Raw genomic sequence first — 21847 nt, forward strand, 5'->3', positions numbered from 1 at the left:
ACAGGCTATCTAAGCAGTAAATAAATTCAATCAAGTGATATTTCGACATGAACGGGCTTGAGACCAGAGAAAGTCTCTTCAGTCTCTCTCTCACACACACACACACACACACACACACACACACACACACACAGTGTGAGAAAGTGTGACGCTGTAACGCGTCGAGGAAAGTGCGGTGACATATGAAGGCACTGTAAAGGCTGGGGTGCAGTGTTTTCCCCTCCTACAAACGGGCTCATTTCTCTGCCATTCAAAGGGAAGTAAGTGCTGACGTTCCGAGGACAAAGACAACTTCTGCAGGTTTGCCAAAGGTATGCAATGCAAGGGCGTAGATTTGGTTTTGGTTTTGGTGGGGACGGATGATACAACCACCGAACCCTGCACGGCTCCTTTTTTTTTTCTTTTTTTGTCTTTGCTTTTTGATTAAAAAAAAAAGCAGAAATATACTTGCCTACATATGCTATTCTACATGCTTTTAAACCATTTAAAATCACAATTCATATGTGAATTATATAATGTTAAATTACTATTAAACAAATGACTAAGTATTTTAGACTTTAGTTTACTTCAGCCATATTCCATATAAATCAGGTATCATACAAAAATAAAAATAGCTTCAAATAGAGTCATGACAATAAAAGAATTTGACTTTAAGGACTTAACAACATTACTTCAGTTATAGTACACCAACATCTCTGATACATTAGCACTAAGGGAACACTGAATGACCTGGTGGTTTTTGTCCATAAAACTACTCATCTAAGATTACCACAAAGTAAAAGATCTCTCAGCAAAATTATGCAACATTTTAGGCACACTATTGCCCCGATCAAATCAATGAGCTGGGATTTTTTATTCTAAACATGAAATACTGTTACAGCAACAGACGTGGACTACTGGTGCCCCACACTACAACTCAATGTCCACTAGGAGCCAAACACAAGCCTGCTCCTCTCGTTAACTGAGATAAACTGCTGGCATATTTGTTTTACATCTATACTGTCCAGTCTCTCCTGGTGGACATGGCAAAACGTTATTCATGGTTACACACAATTTTAGACTGATGTGGGCCAAAGGCTAAAACGATGTGCCGGGAGTTTACTGTTCTCCCCGGATCAGATATTTGAAGTTTACACAGCTACATTCTCGCCTGAAAATATGTTAAAAGTTTATTTTGCGACCCAGAAAGAGTAATAAGAGTAATATTAAAACTAAGTAGCTGCAGTGTAGTAGCCATTGTTGGAAACTGGAATTGGCTGGGCCAATCTGGGATATGGTTTTTCAATTTTGTTGTCCGGGTGGAAAAACGGGAGAAATTCTCGAGAATGGTGGCTCTGGGAGATTTTCGGGAGGGGCACTGAAATTTGGGATTCTCCTGGAAAAATCAGGAGTGTTGGCATGTATGGCCTAGCATAGCCTGTAACGTTATTATGACGGACATATTTTATGAGTGAACTTGACTTTAAGTGACTTACAGGTTTCTTTGAAAAATACTTTGTTATATCCAGGTTCTTCCTTTTTGCTGCCATCCTCCTCTCCTCCTTGCAGGCAGCGCAGGATTGCCGCTGCTAAAACTAAACAGAGCTCCCTGAAAGGCACAGCCAATCACATTGGCCATATTTGTCACATGAGGTAGGACTCCAGTAGAGAACGTAATTTAACTCTTTCTGCACCGCTGGGTGAATAAGACGTTGACAGATCGTTTTTTTTTTTCTTTCTATCGATTTTGTTTTTCTTTACTCGAAGAGATCAAATTATTGGTGGGGACAAATCAATAATCGCTGGATATTGGTGGGGACATGTCCCTTCCGTCCATGCTAAATCTACGCCCTTGATGCTATGGTTATATTTATGGTTGAAGCTGCAAACGTGACTGGAAGGTGTCCGGTCACAGTCGTGACGAAAATACGAAAATTAAATATGAATGCTATTATTGTCTTTTACTCTGAGCTCCGTGACCGATAAGCAGGAACGTCACGAAGCTTTCGCTGTCTGAATTCGGACTATTAGCTGAGGTTAATGGCGGACCACGAAACATTCAGACACATGTCGAATAAAAAAGCATTTTTGGGGGCGGAGGGTTATAACGCTGACCCAACGTGAACTAATCCTAAACAGGCTGAAGTTTGCTGAAAGCTGACTTTACGGCTGAACTTGTGTATGCATTATCGGTCGTCGGGCTCGGTATAACAGGCTCGGTAACACGCCTTCATCTGCTGTCATGCTACGACAAGCGTGAACAACTCCCGAGGAGCCTGAGGAATTGCCTGAATGTGTTCTGTTATATAGCTGTAACACCGGGCGTCTGATGACTGCAGCGCTCTCACTTTTCAAAGAGGCAAAGATACTGCCTTGAGCCAACAGTGCTGACTTGGGGAATAGTATTAACAAAAGATGATGGCTGAGGTGGACTTGACCACTGTGGGTTGGCACTGGCACAAGTAGATATGGAATGGAAGTGGGCTTGAATTTACTCAGATGGAAAACATGATGAGGTGATAAAATCTGATATATTTCTTTTCTCGGTGTGGTCTTATTTGGCAGCGGTTAGAACAGAGGTGTTTCGTCAGGACAAGTGGGGCAAACAGTACTTGCCCTGTCAAATCTAAAAATAGACATAAATGAATGCAACAAAGGAATATTAGGGCCACATTTAGAAAAAATATTATCGATCCTTTTGTGAATAAAGTTGTAAGTCAAAATGTGGAGATAACAGTTGTTCCAAGACGAACAGCCACGGCTGCTGTACCCTCTACAAAATGTCTTGTATAGATGAGTTAGTGAAACAAATTGATCCATCTTGTGATACAACATGCATCTTCTTTATTACACGAGGGTTTAAGCATCATTATCCTTGGATCTGTCCATTACCAGCCCTTTCATTTTTTACAAATCCAGCCAACTTTTCCAAATTTGTGTGCTTCTTCCTTCTGAGAAGACGGCAGCTCTGACCATGTCTGGTCTAAAACCAGGCAAGTTGAGCAGCTGCTCAGATTAACATCTATGAGAATAACTGAATGTAATATGTTTAACCAGCGTTTAGTCCCCTGTAGATATTGACTGTTAACCACGCTGCTCGAGCCTTTTAATTTAGCAGTTTTTTCTTTTTTTAATTAATATATTTCAATATACTTATTCTTCTTTAGTCTCAGCTGACTGCAGGTTTCCCCAATTTTTAAACAGCACATTTGCATAATTACTGAAACTAGTGACCTCACAGTTAGTCAGTGGTGCTAGTTTCTGTCATTATGCAAATGTACTGTTTATAAGGTTGGGGAAACCTGCAGTCAGCTGAGACTGAAGAAGTCACTTGGATGAGTGACGAAATGTTTCTCCCACTGAAAGCGCTACATCCAGAGAACAGAATCAGCCTTTTGGTGATAGCGTTTTATTGCTTTCTTTCATCTCTGTTTGACTTTCTGTACCAGTGGATTAGACTCCTATAGTTGTTTATTTTGGCATCGTCAAGGCCAACTTGGAGTGGACTTGAAATTTAGGATAATAAGAGGACAGGCGTGTCATCATTGTCTGAATAAAGCCACTGTTTGAACTTTGTGAAGGCTCTCTGATGCCACTTTCACTTCTTGATACAAAATACTTTAGTCCATCCTGCACTGACCTGGCCTTGACAGCACGGCTGATTTATTCTATCAAGGTGACCGCTAATGCACATTAATGACTTAGCACAACTTAACACCTGCTCACCCTATGGCCTGATGCATTAGACCTCATCACTGTTACTAATAAAGTAGCAAATATCTTTTGAAGGAATGCTGTTCATGTGTCCAGAAGAGTTCAGGAAACTTGGAAAATAAATGCTAAGGTTGTGCACCTTAGTAGGAGTTTTTCTTTTCTTTGTTTTCTTGTTTTTCTCTTTTCTTGTTGGTTGTCTGTATAGTGCTCTGTGTCTCTCCTGTTTTTGGTTGCGATGAGAAGAAGTGACATTCCCCAGAGTGAGGTTTGTAGTTGCTGTTCTCTAGAGGGGTGATGTATCTCTATTTTTACCTGGCTGTATTACCATGGTAACGTACTCTGAACACATAACCAGGTCATGTTCAGAGTTTTGGTTTAAACTTGTCTCCAGGTGCCATGTTTCAGTGCTTCTTACATTAAAGTATTTTTTAAAGTACAATGTAGATTCTTTTTTTATTTCCATTGTTGGGGAATGCATTTTAAAAGTGCGAGCTGGTAGTTCGTACAGTACTAAAAGAACTGAATGAAGCATGACATAGCTCCTTCCTACTCTTAATGAATTTTAGGCCACAGGTCACATTTACCTGTACAGTTATTCTATGCACTTTAAGGACTTTGGTTACCAGCTTTATCTTTCTGATATCCATGGTCAGTTTATAACATCCTGTTCCCTGCATGCTGCTAGATGCAGTTACACTAGGTGCATGTGAACATTTTACAATCAAAGAACTTTGACTTCAGCAGCTTCAAAGACGTGTGCAGCAGAAAGCGATCAAGAGATTAAAGCGTGCAACACAGCAGATATCATGTTTGAAAGTTGCCACAAAATGAAATTCATGAGACCCCCTTTGGTGTCTGCTGCCCATATCCTGTCAGTTTATGATATTGTGTGTAGACAGGATGCTGATTGGTTGAAAAATTACCCAGAGCAAGAGCAGCGTTAACCACAGAAGGAAGGAGTGTGTCAAAAAAAAAGAGCCAGCAGAGAAACCCTGACAGACGGCAGTGGACAGTTCTCATTGTTTTTAACACTTTCTTTTACTTTTGTGCAGCTAAGATAAAAGAGCAACCGACATTTTTATTCAAACGTGTAAACACGATGCAGAGCCTTGCAGAGCCAGAGCGCCAGCTGGTTATTGAATGAATTTTCAAAATAAGAGCGAGGTCCACTGAGGTAATGTGTATGGATATTTGGTTCTTGCGTGTAGACAGCTGTACACTATGTGTTCAACACAAGAAGCTTTGGTTATAAATGTGTTTAACTAGGATTTACTGTGCACTGTATTCATTAACCAACCAAGGACTCTGTTTGTGTTAACCTAGTCTACCTGATGGAGTCCAACAGCTGCATCAATGTTGAATTTTTGGATACAGCTGAGGATTCCTTCTACTTCAGAGGTAAATGGGATTTTATACTTTCTCAGTAGTTGCCCAGTCGGTACATTTGATAATGTCAATATTATAGGTTAATTATACAGTTATTTTAATTCTGTTTCTATTGTCTTTTTTTCAATATTTGAACGCGTCCTCTGAAAATCTAAAAGTGGTTCAACAAGGTAAACGGCTTTAATATTTCTCTTATTTAATTTCATTTTAGAATATGACAGAAGAGTAGTACTGTGAGGCGTGATGTGAGGATTATTATCGTGTTGTTCTCTCAAAAATACAGATTTGAAGGAGGATGATTTCAGAATGTCAGAAGACCATCATTGGTCCATTGAGAGCACGAATGGTTTTGGATACCTCATTTTAAACCAAGATGACACATTCGTGGCCCAGACCTGCTGTGGTAAGACAGAGTTCTTCTTGTTGTTATGGTTACTGACTTTTCAGTTCAGTTTGGCTGAACAGGGATAGCTCAGTAGGTAGAGTGGTGGCCCCATGATTGGAAGAGCGGGGGTTCGATTCCCCTAAACAGCTACCCTGAGGTACTGAGCAAGGTACTGTCCCTACACACTGCTTCCCCGGGCGCCCAATGGCTGCCCACTGCTTCACTGAGTGAGTGGGTTAAATGCAGAGAGGAATTTCCCCATGGGCATCAATAAAGTATACAAAAAAAAAGAACTTGTGCGCTAACTTTTTAACATTGTAATTGTTGAAATTTTTTAAGAATAAAGCAACTTGCTGGAAATTGGTGCATTTATTATTTAGAGAATAAAACTGTTGACACGTGTTGATGGACATTTGTCTGCTCCGACTCGGATGCTCAGTCATGTTTTGGCCTGATTTAGTCAGTCAGGGCTGGATCAGGTGACCTCAAATCCTCCCTTAATTACATTGCAATAGGCCTCGGCTGCTGGGGCTTCCCATGATCCACGATCTCCCGTGATGAGGGTTTCTTGTTCATTACGTCAGTAATGTAAATCGGTAATGACTTAATGCACAGAGATGTATAAACACATAGTGAGTGAGAAAGGTAACTGAAGAAGAAGTACTCAATGCATCATGGAATCCCCAGCAGCCTACATCTATCGCAGCATAAGTGTTAATAAACTGAAGAGAAAAAAAAGGGTCAGCATGGTGGTTAGCACGGTGGCCTCACAGCAAGAAGGTCCTGGGTTTGAATCCACTATTTAGCCAGGGCCTTTCCTTGTGGAGTTTGCATGATCTCCTGCTTCTGTGTGGGATCTCTCCGGATACTCCGGCTTCCTCCCACAGTCAAAGACATGCAATTAGTGGGGTTAGGTTAACTGATTATTCACACCTATATGTGAGTGGTTGTGTGTCTCTGTGTTAGCTCTGTGACACATTGGTGACCTGTCCAGGGGTACCCTGCCTCACACCCTATGGCAGCTGGGATAGGCTCCAGCTCCCTGTGACTCTGAAATGTTTAAGTGGAAGAGGATGGATGGAAGTAATGACCACTGACTGTACCTTTAAATGAACAATACATTTGTAGAACAATTGCAGAGGTCTACACTGTGGGGAGGGATTCACATTAGAAATGATTACAACCAGCTACCTCTGCAGTGAGTCTCTCTTAATGTGGTTGAATTTCAACCCTGAGTTTAGTGTTTAGTGTTAATGTGAGTCCCAAATATAATAGATATATTAAGATCATATGTCCAAATCTGTAGTCACTACCGGTGCTGCCTGTCAAAAGGTAACCGCAGGATTTTAAATTGGTCGGTTCATTAAAAGCTAAACAAATACGCTTTGTGGAGTGTTGCAGTTTGGTCTGTCCTGTTTTGCACACAGAACAAACACAGACACATATAGATGAACAGAACAGCATTATATCATCACCTTTGTTCTTTAAAACAAGACATAGCTGAATGACATGCTGCTGCTCTTGCTTGTCCTAGTTTCCTCTTCAGAGAAGAAACTCTGCATCAGGACCTATCGGAGCTCTTCTCTAAACGATCAGGAAAAGTTGCCAGTCATGATATATACCCAAAAGAATGACCAGACAATGGTGGTATGTTGTAAGGAGCACAAAATTCAAGCTGTACCAATGGTAAGTACAAAAGTCATTCAGAGTTGGTTTTAGTGCACTCACAGTTATTCTGATATTCATCTCATTTCACATTAAAACAAAAAGATAACATCTGTACCGGAAGCATTTTGCTCAGCGCTTTGAAGCTGACATTCAAAGTTAATCAGGAGTATACTCTGAGTGTATCTCTGAGGTTTGGCCTGTGCTGCAGAAAACTGGGTAGTCTGATGGTTTAGATATTAATAAGAAACCAGTATATCAGTAACTGTGTAATATTACTGGCCCAAAAAAGCTTTTATTTTTATATTTTTAAAATGAATACAGTTTAATTAATAAATTTGATTTTTATTCCAAAACAATGTTACTAAAGCTTTGAAAAATAGGATCTACTATACTCCATGCCCCCTTTACATTCACCCCTGCTCGTTATATAAAATGGGATGGCTGCCGGCAGCCTTCAGCAAGCTGCCTGATTTTAAATATTGTATCACACAAAGTTAACAGTCTGTCTGCATTCATTTTAGCTGCTGTAAAGTTACTGAAGGTTCTCACTGTGTTAAACACTGGTTGATGGCAGCAGCTGCAAAATTATCTTCTCTTCATGCTGGAGCTTGTTGAACAGGTGGTTTGACGAAGGCTTTTTCCCAATAACAGTTTTAATTACAGGAACAAGCGTTGCTGTTAGATGCTAGAAAACATTTTCTTTCAGTCCACCTGATTTCCCCTCTCTCTCTCTGCTCCTTGCTTTGAAGAACAGAGTAACATGTGTTCAGTTTATGCCTGGCTCATTTCATTCTTTTCGAATTACTGGATTTTTAGAATTCAGCACAAAGATCCGCTTTGACGATCTCCCAAACCCTACAGTGACTGTCAGAATCAATTCTATAGGCTGTGTTTATGTACTGTGATGCAATTTGATAAAATCATTGCGATAGGAGACTTAAATTTACATACTGATAATCTCTAACTGCATAGGTACGGAAATTTATCTTAACATTGCAAAATCATTCACTTTCGGTGCAACATGTTGGTGAGCCGACACTGGATCTGGATTTTACTCTTGGCCTGTCAGCTTTCCTCTCTAATCTCTATCTACACCTCATTTTTCGGATGTTAATGATCTAGTTAACTGGTTTAAATGGTAAAATGGCCTGTATTTGTATAGCGCTTTACTTAGTCCCTAAGGACCCCAAAGCGCTTTACACTACATTCAGTCATCCACACATTCACACACTGGTGATGGCAAGCTACATTGTAGCCACAGCCACCCTGGGGCGCACTGACAGAGGCGAGGCTGCCGGACACTGGCGCCACCGGGCCCTCTGACCACCACCAGTAGGAAACGGGTGAAGTGTCTTGCCCAAGGACACAATGGTTTAATATTCAATGTTTATCAGTTCTGGACTGTGCAGAACTGATAAAACCAGATTAGCCCGAATCCTTACCCTGAGCACCAATCACATCTGTTACCACAGAAGAGTGTGCAAAAGCTGAGCACAGCTAGAAATCACTGATCTCAATGTTCACTACCTCCTCCTGATTAGGAGTTACTAACCATGTTCAACCAGCTGAAAAAAACGTCTCATTTTGTTAGTTCAGTTAACATTGATTGTCATCGCTCCTGTTTGACACCATCAGCAGACTCCTTAATCCCGCTTAGTCTGCTTTCCATGCCACATCTTGACTGCAAAATATTCTAAATTTCTTTGCTAGCAAGATCAACAGTATTAGGTCACAGTTCAAGTCTGTACTCTTCAAACCTTCCGAATTTATAAAGGTTTTCAGGACAAGTCTCCTTGATACGCCCACTTCTTCCTCTCCAGCCGACAATAACTTTCCTAAATTCATTAAAGAGGTTCTATCTGACATCTCCCCCGTCTTCACTTTATTATAAATCAATCTATTTCTGCACTCCAGGTTACTGTAAAATAGTCAGCATCTTCTCTCAGCTTATTAAAACCCTCCCTGCATTCCACTGTTTTAGAGGATTTCACGCCTAATTCACGACTGCTGTTCATTTCAAAACATTTGACAAAGTTGTCACTAATCACGTCGTCCTTCCTGGGGTAGTAATTTGTCCCTGACCTGGCAAAAGCAAAGATGAAATCCCGAGGTCGCCAACGTGGACACCTAGATATTCTGTCCATAATAATTATGAACAGAAATGGTGACAGGGCATCCCTGACGGAATCGGCCACCTATCAGAAACAAGTCCGACTTGCTGCCGGCAATACATATAAGGTTGTACACTAAAGGCCCCTAACAACGTGCCAGATATCCCAGACTCTTAAAGTGGATCAGACCACAAACTTGTTTTTTTTTTAACAAGTTTGTATTAAACTTTGTCACAAGAGTTGGGAGTTTTGCCATGCTATTGTATTGCTGTTCAATTCTCTGGTCTAGGAAGTCCTAACACAAATAAAATATGCATATAAATTATATCAGTATTTAATGTAATGTGGTTAATGCTGCCTGATATACAATATATTACCAGAAGTATTGACACACCCATTCAAATCATTGCATTCAGGAACTAAGCCACAGAGTGGTAGGCCACATAAAACAACAGAGCAGGTTCAATGGATGTTGAGGCATATAGTGCACAGAGGTCCCCGACTTTCTGCAGAGTCAAACACTGCAGACCTCCAAACATCATGTGACTGTCAGATTAGCTGAAGAGCAGTGTGTAGAGCTTCATGGAATGGGTTTCCATGAAATGTCTTGATGCATGCTCAATCATCCGGTAAGTAAATCCCAAAAGTTGATTCTGTTCATCTTTACGTAGAGTTTTCAGTCGGAGAAACATCACAATGTGAATGGTACTCATGGCCATTGATCAGTGGTCTTTGCTCAATGAGCTTTGATCAGTGGTTGTTGATCAATGGTCATGAGAATTTGCATATTAATGATGAAGGAACTGACCTCCCAGCCCATTGTTCCTTCAGTGGTGCTGGTTTCAGTCATTTCAGTCATTATGCAAATGTACTGTTTATAAGATTGGGGAAACCTGCAGTCAGCTGAGACTGAAGAAGTCACTTGGATGAGTGACGAAACGTTTCTCCCACTGAAAACGCTACGTCCAGATGAACAGAATCAACTTTTGGGGGTTTCCATGAAGATGAAGGAGATTGTGGAGTGGGGTTGTTGTCCACGATTGAGCTCGGCACCACTGCAAAGAGTTACCTGACATCATCTTAAAACCTATGGATTAAAGGTATGTTCCAATTCATAGGCTGCATCCTTTGGAGGACCCGGCCTTCGCGGTCTACGTGGGCCAGGTCCTTTTAAAACTGAGAAGGCCAGAAGTGCGAGGTTGAGAAATGGGACGGTCTAGCCTTGAGATTTGAGTCAGTAGCTGTCTCGATGGAGTTTAATAAACTCAGCCGTCTGCTCCTTGCTATCTAAAATATAACAGGACACTGGAGTAAACTGTCGACCATCTCACACTTCTGTTTAATCACTTCTCTGTTTGACGTTTATTCAACTGTGTGAAAACTATAACTTTAATCTCAGCCAAACCGATTTACTCAGGAACAAATAAAACACTGAAAAAAGCCAAACAATAACATTTTTAAGTTATCTAAGTGACTTATATATCATGTTTAACCTGAGTAGCCAAAGACCGCGGGATCTGAAAACTATGTGCTGGGAATTGCTGTTCCCCGGCTCTAGTGAGCCTCAACCTCCCGGTCAGCTATCAAGCTGGTGGGTAACAGACGCTCCGAAAAGGTCGGAGCAGTTTTGCAAATATGTGATGTCTTGATAAACCGACCAGATATTTGAAGTTTACACAGCTACATTCTCACCTGAAAAGTTTATTTTGTGAAAGAGTAATATTAAAACTAAGTAGTTGCCGCCATTGTTGGAAACTGGAATTGGCTGGGCACACTATGAATTCTGGGATAGGTTTGGCCACGAAGGATAACCCTTCCTTCAAATTTTGGGAAATGAAGGACGATTTGTCGGACGCATTTGGAGCAGCCTTCAATTGGGACAGCCTTCGTTGCCTGGGTGTGACATCATCGGCCTTTAAATGCTGCCTCCGAAGGATGCGGCCCCTTAAGAATCGGATGTCGCTCAAGTTATGTATGATAGCAGTTGAGCAAATGCTTTTGGCAATATAGTGTACATTATACTTTACAATCATGTTTCATGTGTAAGTTGTTCAGGATCAACCAAACTGATATCAAGCAAGTGATAAACATACTGAACATTTGATACAGTAAAAACTTCAAAAGAAAACAAGTTTAATCTCCACGTGTGAAAGGTTCACTATACTTGATCTGCTGTGCATGTTGATACAGGGACCTTTTCCTCTTTTTCTCCTTATGTCTGTCCATAGACGCCCCCCACAGACATCACTGGAACGAGTCACGACGCTTTGTTCTACCAGACGGAACTGCCTGGAAGTAACAGGTTTAAGTTTGTGTTCTCAGTGGATACCGACAAAGTTCTTGGAGTTGTCAAAGAAAACGACCTTTATAAACTGACCCTGCTTCCTAAAGTTGATGATGTTGATACGAGAGTTGCGTTTGTGGTCAAATAATTAAAGAAGTTGTCTAAATAATGAAAAAAAGTCATCTGACTTCATTGAATGCAGATATCCAATGTAACAAGTTCTTGAAGTCATAACTCAGAGTCACTTTGTGATTTAAATGGAACAAATCTGATCTGATCTTAAACCATATGGAACCTCAACATGTTCCCTGTTGTATCATGTTGAGGTTAAAGTGTGTCCATCCATTGTGTTGACCACCTCTGCTACTAGGGTATGAAATCTTTAAAGGCAGCTTTGAAATAAGTTTTATCTCATTTGAGATTTTGTTTGTATTCAGTTAATCATTGAACATTGTGAGGTTGCACAGATGCATGTTTGGTTTCTCTGGCCAGTGCAACCTCAGATTGAACCCAAAATTAGAACTATAAGCTCATACAACAATCTAGCTATTAGCATTTGTACATAAGAATAAAGGCTTTGTACTTCTTTCATTGTGTTTCTTGTTTTGTCATGAGTGGTGTACTACAAAGAAAGTTGAAAACGGCCAGGCTCTGTTAGCATGAGCTAACTCGACTAATCCCCGCCAGAGATGACGGGTAAGATGACAAACACGTCAGAGGAAATCTGTAATCCTATAAAAATAAAAGGCAACACAAGCACTGTAAATTAGTCAAGAGTAATGTGAGATGAATTTTTCTGATGAAACATTAATATTTGGGCAGTGTAAAAAGGTTAAATGGAGCCGTGGCACGTACACACTCGGGGTTGACATGTATACTCTATAAGCTCAACATAACCTGCTAACCTATTCACTGCTCTGTAGTACACCCCAGCTGAGCCTTGATGGAAAGAACAGAGTGACACCAAATGTGGAAGCTGTAATAAAACATGTTTACTGCACAGGTGTTGTGACATCACGCTCACTCCAGCCAAACACAAAGAAGTGCTGGCGTGGAAGCTGCATGCAAAGACTGTATGTGTGTACTGTATATAAGTGCATGTTCCAAGATTATAATGTAATATCATAAAGCTTTGATTTGACTGTCATATTAAGTCTTATTTTACTGATTTAAGAACAGTCCTGAATTTTCACAAATTGATCAAAATAAACATGATTTATTTTAAAGCATTTTTGTTTCTTTGAAATGTGCAGATTGCAGCAGAAACTGATTCACATACAAAGTATAACATGACCCCATAGAGACGCAGTCGTGTCCTGTTCCTGCCTCAAAGGTTAAAATACCTCCGAGGCAGGAACATGATGGAAGTTTGGAGCTCATAATTTCACACCCAGTCAGCTGGACATGCACAGGCAGGGTTAGCATCACTGGTTTGGTTGAATTTAAGATTTAGCCGGTCTGACCTTTATTAAACCTTCAAGCAGAGCATTAATAAACCTTTATATAAGGGTATGAGATCATATAAGCTGTCTGTTCCTACAGCAGAGGCCACTGCTCTCTGTATAGCCGCAGCATTGCAGGGACATCCTGGTCACAATGAGACTAAAACAGGAAGTGGGGCATGGAAATGGTTTTTCCAAACAGGGGTTAGTGTGCTGCTGCTGATGATGGGTGTAAGAGAAAAGGCAGCATGCACACACTGGAAGTAAACATGTTTAAGAGATCAGCCACACAAAGGACACAAACGACAAAGAATGAACGAGAGCTTAGACAGCTGTATTCTATAAGACTTGATCAAGTCATGGCTGTGTTGTTAAAACGTGTTTGTAGCTTAAATTTAGCCCACAGTTACTCAGGAACAGCCCAATCAATGAAAACAAAGACAAAGCTTGAATCAATGAACACAAACACTTTTGAATCAATGAAATATTGTCAAAATGATATTTACAGAGAACACACTGATTTCTTTTGTTAAACACGCAGCCAGGACCAGCGTTTCGGTCTTCCTGAGCGTCCCGGCCCACAGTCATATTCACTTGCTCCAGAGCAGGGCGACAGCTTTGCATATGCCCACGTCGTTGTAGTTGAAGTAACAAAGACCAGTGAAGGTGATCGTGGACAGGAGGAAGAGAGCTGCGTTGGCCATCTTGATCTTTGTGTCCCCGTGAACGTAGTCTGTCAACACCTGCCCGAGACCCCTGCAACAACACAGGCAGAGGAAAAGATGAGCAGGCCTCCCTTTGCTTCAGCTGGGTGACACTGAAGCGCTTTTAAATGACTGCACAGCACAGCACACGTGGAAAATGTGCAACCAGTGTTTCTAAATTTGACTCTGACATTAATGCAACTAATGCCCCATAAACATGTGCTGACATTTCCACGCACAACAGATGTTGTGTTTTTTTTTAACATCTGAATGAACTCTGTCCACACATGATGACAGCCAGGAGCCTCAGCCATCACGTCTATGACAAAGACCTCGCTCTGCAGCCTGACACACTAATATAGTAAAAATTCCTGCTGGGACTAAAATGCTGCTGCAGTTGCTCAATTTATCCAAAACTTTTATTTTTTTTTAAAGGGATTTGAGGTCCAGATTATAAAATATGATTTCTGAGCTGCAAAATCTTCATCCAGCAACAGTCACAGTAACATCTCGCCTTACGTTTGAGCCATTCAGACTCTAATTAACCAAGCTAACCAAGCATAAGAGTCTCCAATTTGCATAAAATAACTTACAGTTGTGTTCAAAATAATAACAGTGTGTTTTAAAACGTGAGTAAAACTCAAAATCCGTGTAATATTTTTATTCCTGTTCATTGGGAACACTGCACATTAATTTTTCATTAAAACATGAAGAAAAAAGTATCAATATTTCAGTTACTTTACAGAAAATGAAGGAAAACATGATATTGGGCTTCTCAAAAAATAGCAGTGTCTGCATTTTTCATTACAAACTCAAATATGTACTCAATAAACTGAAAAAACGTTAAGATTTAGCAGTCCTGTGAATCACTAAACTAACATTTAGTTGTCTAAACACTGCTTTTGAGAACTGCTTCCCATCTGTGCTGCATGGAGTCCACCAACTTCTGGCAGCTGTAAACAGGTATGCCAGCACAGGATGATTTGACAACCTTCCACAATTCCTCTGGATTTCTTGATTTTGCCTCAGAAACAGCATTTTTGATGTCACCCCACAAGTTTTCTATTGGATTAAGGTCCAGCAATTGGGCTGGCCACTCCATAACCTTAATTTTGTTGGTCTGGAAACAAGATGCTGCTTGCTGACTGGTGTGTTTGGGGTCGTTGTCTTTTTGAAACACCCATTTCAAGGGCATTGTAGATATGTTTAGCTTATTTTAGAGTTTGGAAATGTGTTAGATAGAATGTAAAATTATTATGAGACACTGACACTGCCCTGGATATAAATAAAGGCCTGACTGTGTCATGAACTTAGGACTAGATCTTAGGAGACCCTCCCCAGTTGAACTGTGAAAGTAAGACAAAGAGGAGTTAATGCTGAGTGGAAATTCCCCAGAGGATACCTGTGTGGGGGTCTCAACATTTGTAACTTGATAACTGTGGTCTGGAAGAGAGAGGGGGTTTTTATGACCCCTAGGGAGTCACGTACCAGAGACACACACAGTGCTTAAACTGTTACACTCACACATCCACATGCACACTCACTCACGTGCACTCACATAGACACGCGGGTATGTGCACACACAGGCACTCACGTGCTCGTGCATACACACAGAGACAGAGTTTGGAGCACATTATGGGGGTTTTATGATGCGGCCGCTTCTATAAAGCTGGCTGTGACTAACAAAGGGGTGAAGATTGTTTGAGAGGGACACCGGCCTCGTCTTCCCTTCTAGAAGTGCATGCTTAAATGAAGATGAATAAAGATTTTGTAAAATAACTACTGAGTTCCGGTGCCATCTCTGGATCCCTCGACGAATAGAAGAACCGGGGTAAAACTGATTTCGCAACAGCATCTCCTCTTCAGCTTAAGGCAGCATGACCTCTTCAAACATTTTGATATAAGCAAATTGATCCATGATCCCTAGTATGCGATAAGTCGCATACTAGGGAGGCGACTTTTGTTGTGATTTGGCGCTATATAAATAAAATTGAATTGAATTGAATTGAATAAATAGGCCCGACACCTTAATAAGAGAAACAGCCCCATATCATGATACTTGCACCACCATGCTTCACGGTCTTCAGAGTCGACTGTGGCTTGAATTCAGTGTTTGGGGTCGCCTGACAAACTGTCTGCGCCTTTGGACCCAAAAGAACAATCTTACTTTCATCAGTCCACAAAATGTTTCTCCATTTCTCTTTAAGCCAGTCGATATGTTCTTTAGCAAATTGTATCCTCTTCAGCAGATGTTTTTTTTTTGTTTTTTTTTTTTAACAGTGGGGCTTTATGGAGGCTTCTTGCCGATAGATTAGCCTCACACAAGCTGCCTTCTAATTGTCACAGCACTCACAGGTAACTTCAGACCGCTCTGTGATCTCCCTGGAGCTGATCATTGGCTGAGTCTTTGCTATCTGGCCATTGTTCGATCCATTCAAATGGTAGTCTTCTGTTGTCTTCCACGCCTCTCTGGTTTGGCTTTTCATTTTAAAGCATTGGAGATCATTTTAGCTGAGCAGCCTATCATTTTCTGACTTCTTTATATGTTTTCCCCTCTCCTATCAGCGTTTTGATTAAAGCACGCTGTTCTTCTGAACAATGTCTGGCACGACCCATGTTTCTCAGGTTTTCAGAGAGAAATGCATGTACAACATGTGCTGTTTCTTCACATAATGAATGACCTCACTGATTGGACTCCACACTGCTATTATTTTGAACACGCCTGTTTCATTTAATTCTTCAATTACACAGACTCAGGTGCAGTCATATCATGAATGTTGGGTCTGTTGGTTTCTCGGACTCTGCTACACTGACTGGTAAATTATTTGCCATGTAATAATAAGATTTATACCAAAAACACTGATTGAGCTGGTTAGTCATGTTGGACTGCTTTTGTTTTGAACACATCTGTATATTTTCTGTTTAATATTTATGTGACCTCCAGGGTGAGTAATCATTTAAATGTACATTTATAAAAATCTGCATGAAGGTCAATAAACATAGAAACATTGTTAATGTCAATAATACACAATCACTGTACCTAATAAACCAGCTCTTTATTGAGAGCTGAACTAGGAAATATTGTTTCTTTCTCTTAGTCATAAATGCAGCCTGCACAGTAGTCCTGGTATTGTGACAGACTGACGAGAGCTTATATAGCTTTCAGGAAGTGAAAGCTCTAAAACAGAACAGCTTAGCATCACTGTTTAAATAAAACACATGTCAGGAATATTTTATCTGAGGTTTGCAAATATTTGCGAACATTTTAGAAACAAGTGAAACCAGGGATCAGCTGACTGCTAGTCTTACCAGTGTCCGTGAAGGGTCAAGGCAGCAGCCAGAGAGTAATCGATGACAGGACCAGGGTTGAAATAAGCGACAGGGCCCATGGCCAGCAGCAGCACGCTCAGCATTCGCTCTGCCGTCCAGTGCAGAGAGGCCGCTTTGGAGTTGGAGCTCGCTGAAGCAAGACAAACTGCAGAGCATCAGAAGGCTGAACAATGTGAAGCTCTGAGCAGAACTGACATACAGACTTCAATCTGACTCAGTCACATGTATCTCAAATTCTACACATTCCACTGGAAAGACCGGGTCTCCTGAAATCTATATTAAGTTTGTCTACTTCACTGAGCCGCTTGTGTCTTTGCCATTGAAGTCACTGAACATCTTTCTGTGATTTTTTTTTTTTTTTTTTTTGGTGTAATTTTGTATCCAATGTTGCACAAATTGTAGATAACAAGTATGTTCAGTGATCCATCAGCGCCATTGGCAACCTGTGAACTTGGCACCAATCTGAGTGTCTGAGGGTGACGACGTCTGCAGCTCTGATCTCACGTTAACAGGTTCAGTTTGTTTAAGCTGCACAAACCAGACGTGGAGCTGTGACACTGTCCTTGTATGGACAACCAAGTAAATGCAGTTTTAAATGATGATTTTATTGTTAAAAATAATAAAGTCATCATTAATGACTCTGCTTTAGCTGAACTCAGAAATCAGGAAGAGGGCATATTGATCTTATCTCTCTCAGCAGGACAGGAAAACTGATTCTTTCTTCACTATAACCTGATAGGACAAAGATTGGAAACCTTTCTATTATAATAATATAAGCTGGAAATCCACATTGTTACAGCAGCACAGTGGACAGGGCAGAAATAAATAGAGTATGAAGCTACGGATTATGATGGAGGTGACACATCCTATCAGGTGTAATTAAACCGATGTAGAATTTAAGGGCGATACAATTTAAACAGCTGAAATTGTGATATATTGGCCAAGATTTTATTTTCTTTATTTGGCTTTATGCTTATTAAGTGCCTTTGTTGAAAGACTCACGGGTGGTGTTACACAGCTTTACAAACTAAAGTTCATGTGAAATTGATCAGATATAAGGACTGGAGTGAAAAAGGAGCCAGTCCAAAGAAAAACTCTGACAGAAAGAAGAAGGACTATTACTCACTAAAACAAGAAAAAGCTAAATCATATTCTGGCTCAATATGAACTTATTTTTCATATTTGAGCAAAAACAGAAAGAAGGCGACTTCATTCTGGACCCACATAATGGGTAAACCACATGACCGCCAAACAGGCCAAAGTGTCACCACCTGTGTTCATGTGGAAAAAAACACCGTGTGTGTACACGTGAGGGCTTAAACCATCAAGATCCAAAACAGGAACCAAAGCGATCCTGCTCCACTTCAGACACCTGTACCTGCTGAGCGGTTGCCATGTTTGTGGGCCTGGCCACGCCCCACTGGACCACGTGACCACGATCACATCAGGGTTGTTCCAGGCTCAGTGATGACTGCATGTGGCACTAAACACAATCGGCCTGCAATGAGCTGATGTGTGTTTCCTTGGTTTATGACTATAAATAAATAGATTACAGAGCGATCCCGTCTTACATGCTTTACTGCTCAAAAACACACCAACAGTGTATTCTGTGCACAGCTGTAGCTCCTCCTTTCACCCTCGGGGTGTAACGCTTCTGCTTCTCTCTCACCCTCCATAAAGATTATAGTTAATGCAAAACATGTCTGAACTAGCCATTTTCTGCTTTTGGAAAGTTAACCCAGCTCCTCAGATACCAGGACTGCCCCACTGGACCTCCACTGCTGCTGAAATGTAATGTGTGTGTCACACACGGTTCACACATGCTACAGTTACGTCGAGTCAAAAGTAGAACATGTGCAGCTTACTTGTTGATTTAAGCGTGTCAGAGCTGATGACTGCCAGAGGTTTCTGAGGTTGTGGTATTTAAATATTCTACGTGTACCTCTCGTTCTGTACAACACCTGCACACAGGGCGCTACGCTTTCACGTGCCTACGTCTGCTCGTCAACACTGACCCTGCAGATTCTGTGACGAATGAATCCTCGCTGTCAGCAGGTAGGGCTGCTCCTGGTGTTTGTGGGGCACAGCCAGCGGCCTGACCAGCAACGTGCTTTGGTAGAACAGAGCTGAGGAGAGAAAACAAAAAGTCACGAACAGATCTGGGACCTGGTGCTTTACTTTTCCTTTCCTCATAATGTTGTGTATATTTTGTGTGTTCAGTTTCCAAGTTTAAAAAAGGTACTTTCTGGAATTGCACAATGCAGAATTTCACCACAAGGGGGCGGTGTCTCGCCAGGCGGTGTGTTGACATGTTTCAAGTGTATGACGTCGCTCCTTTAACCTAATTATTTTTAAACTCCCATCTTTTCCAAGAAACTTTGCCTTTACTCAAACTTCCACTGCAAATAATAAAGTGTTCTTCCTGACTTGGCTGTATTATTAATACTGACTGTGAGTTTATTCTCTATGGTCTGATTAAAAATGTGTGTTAGGTTGATTATCTCTTTGTTGTCATGCTTTGTGGCAAGAAGTCTTATACTGTTGGAAAACGTGTTTGTTTCCTGAATGGTGCTACATTTGTAAACAAAATGCATTTGTGGGTCATGGTCATGAAAAACTTGCCTAATCTTGTCTGCTAATTCCAAACAGCTTATTCTGCTGCTCTATGTGACTGGAGATCGGCTGTTTGCAGTCTGTTCTTGATGGTCTGGGTGGAGAGCCAACAGGCGTATCGTCCTGCAAACCTTGACTGTAAATCTTTCACAGACTGCCTATGGTTTCTAAGTACTGACGGCGTGAGGAAACTCTTTTTGTGGTGTCGTCTTCTTAGGACACCCCCGTGACATGGAGCATGGCCTTCAATGGTTCCAGGACTCACTGCAGATAACACTGCATCTTAGTTTTACAAACATCAGCATAAAAATTGCCCTATGGCATGGACCCTATCCAGAACAGTTAAACGTGGCGTGCTTGGAGCAGACACCAACTACACCAGCAGTGTCCATGCTCGCAAGTGCTGCTAATCAGGCACCTGTTGGTCATTGCAAGGGTTCCGGAAGCTCAAAACAAGAGACAATAGAAGAAGAATATGAGAAGACATGGCAAGTTTTCAAGGGCACAATCTACATACTCAACTCTGCTGCTCAACACAAAAAATGTATTTTCTTTACAAATGTGGCACCATTAAAGGTGAAATCACTGGCCTTCCAACACCTTCATTGCCAAGAAGCATTGTTACAAAGAAATAATGATCCAAACCAAATTTCCTTACTTTTTAATGCCAAATGTATTTTTTTAAACAGAGTTATTTACAATAAGTAAATAAGTTTCCAACGTTGCTTTCATTAACCACTCTTTGTTGCAGTGCTTCCTACATGTACTCCATTTCAATACTGTACATTCTCCCAGAACACGACGAGTGTTAAACTGCGATACATCACACACAATTAAGTTAAAAGAATTCGTGGTGTCTTTACTCTCAGAGACTATCCCCAACAAGCCCCATAAGAGCATTGGAGCGTTTCCCTTTGTGCACAGCAGCACTGTATTAATGATCTGTTATGTCACGTCAGTCTGAACTGAAAAATATAAATAAATAAATGAGGAGCTGACAAAAGAAGATATTGGCGTAGGTCTGGAGGTTTTAAAATAGATGCTTCTGTATTAGCTCACAATCAAAATCAAGCATTTTAAGATCTGTTTCACAATGAACACTAGCGGGATTTAACCAAATTTAGAGTAAGCGTAATTATAAATATAACACACTGTATATAATTCTTTATAACAACATTTATATTTTCTTGTATTTGTTATAAACATATGAAGGGTATGTAATTGTGCGATTACAGCTGGAAATCATCCACACAAACAGCCAAACGAGAGCAGCCTTACCCTAGCACAAACTTTACTGTGCTCTTCAAAATGTCTTTTACAAAAAAAAAAAAAAAAAAAAAAAAAAAAAAGCCTGTCATTGACTACAAATCTTACAATTCAGGTCTTTTGCCTCCTTTTTCCTTCAAAGTAATAATTCTCCAACTTCTGAATAATCTTCGGTGGACAGTCTCGAGCGACAACGCCGCGGTCCGACAGTGATGTCATCATCCTAGCAAACCGCCCTTTGGCACTTACTCATTACACCTTCTGAGAGGATTAGCTCCTAGCTGGCGCTGGCCACTGATAGGTGACAATAAAGCGGCTAATACTGACACCAGAATGCTTCAGTCAAACCGTGAACTTGAAAACTGTAGTCTGCAGCTGGCGTGATTTGTTCGTGTACAGCTAACACTCGACTTCACTTCCATCAAATCGGCCTGCTGTCGAACTGCGGCACTAAAGTAAGCACACATACTTAGAACAGTCACAAACCCCGGAGAGAAGCAGCGCTACTTACGTTTAATTCCTCTGCGGCACACAGAACTCAACCTGATGACGGCCGCCATGATGAACAACCAACCAAGGTCACGACAGTAACCCGGATGTAATCCTGTCGTCGTGGCGCCTCAAAGATTGTGGATGTTCGAGATGATCACCTAATTATTATTGTATTTCAAATAAAATACAATAATTAATAATAGTATTATATGGTGCGCTATGTTGACTAAAAAAATATTATAACATATTTGTTTCATTCCTATTAAGTGTCTGTTTTTAGAAGGTGGTCAACAATGGCTGAACAAAACTACACAAGAAATAAATTAATCTAAAATAATAAGTTTTATATATATTATGGTTTTGTATGTTTACAAATATTTTTTTTTATTAAGCCGTATATGTTGTGTTTTGTTTTTGTTTTTCTTTTTAAACTATGGACATAAAGTCTGACAATAAAGATCGATTGATCGAAT

At 40.7% G+C, this 21847-nt stretch overlaps 2 protein-coding genes across 2 annotated transcripts; one reads left to right on the plus strand and one right to left on the minus strand.

Moving 5' to 3' along the window:
• Positions 1-206: 206 nt before the first annotated feature.
• Positions 207-12118, plus strand: LOC120443634 (interleukin-18-like). The gene is made up of 6 exons (XM_039622680.1): positions 207-300; positions 5017-5091; positions 5238-5249; positions 5363-5482; positions 6999-7150; positions 11472-12118. The coding sequence occupies exons 2-6, from the start codon at positions 5025-5027 to the stop codon at positions 11673-11675; spliced, it is 555 nt and encodes a 184-aa protein (XP_039478614.1). The 5' UTR covers positions 207-300; positions 5017-5024; the 3' UTR covers positions 11676-12118.
• A 605-nt stretch (positions 12119-12723) lies between these two features.
• LOC116312973 (succinate dehydrogenase [ubiquinone] cytochrome b small subunit B, mitochondrial-like) lies at positions 12724-21532 on the minus strand. The gene is made up of 4 exons (XM_039622678.1): positions 21394-21532; positions 19019-19129; positions 16983-17133; positions 12724-13725 (listed from the first exon to the last, which is right to left on the minus strand). Exons 1-4 carry the CDS (start codon positions 21440-21442, stop codon positions 13560-13562), a joined length of 477 nt encoding a protein of 158 aa, XP_039478612.1. The 5' UTR covers positions 21443-21532; the 3' UTR covers positions 12724-13559.
• Positions 21533-21847: the final 315 nt, after the last annotated feature.

The sequence above is a fragment of the Oreochromis aureus genome, linkage group 14 (genome assembly GCF_013358895.1).
Source record: "Oreochromis aureus strain Israel breed Guangdong linkage group 14, ZZ_aureus, whole genome shotgun sequence".
NCBI lineage: Eukaryota > Metazoa > Chordata > Actinopteri > Cichliformes > Cichlidae > Oreochromis > Oreochromis aureus.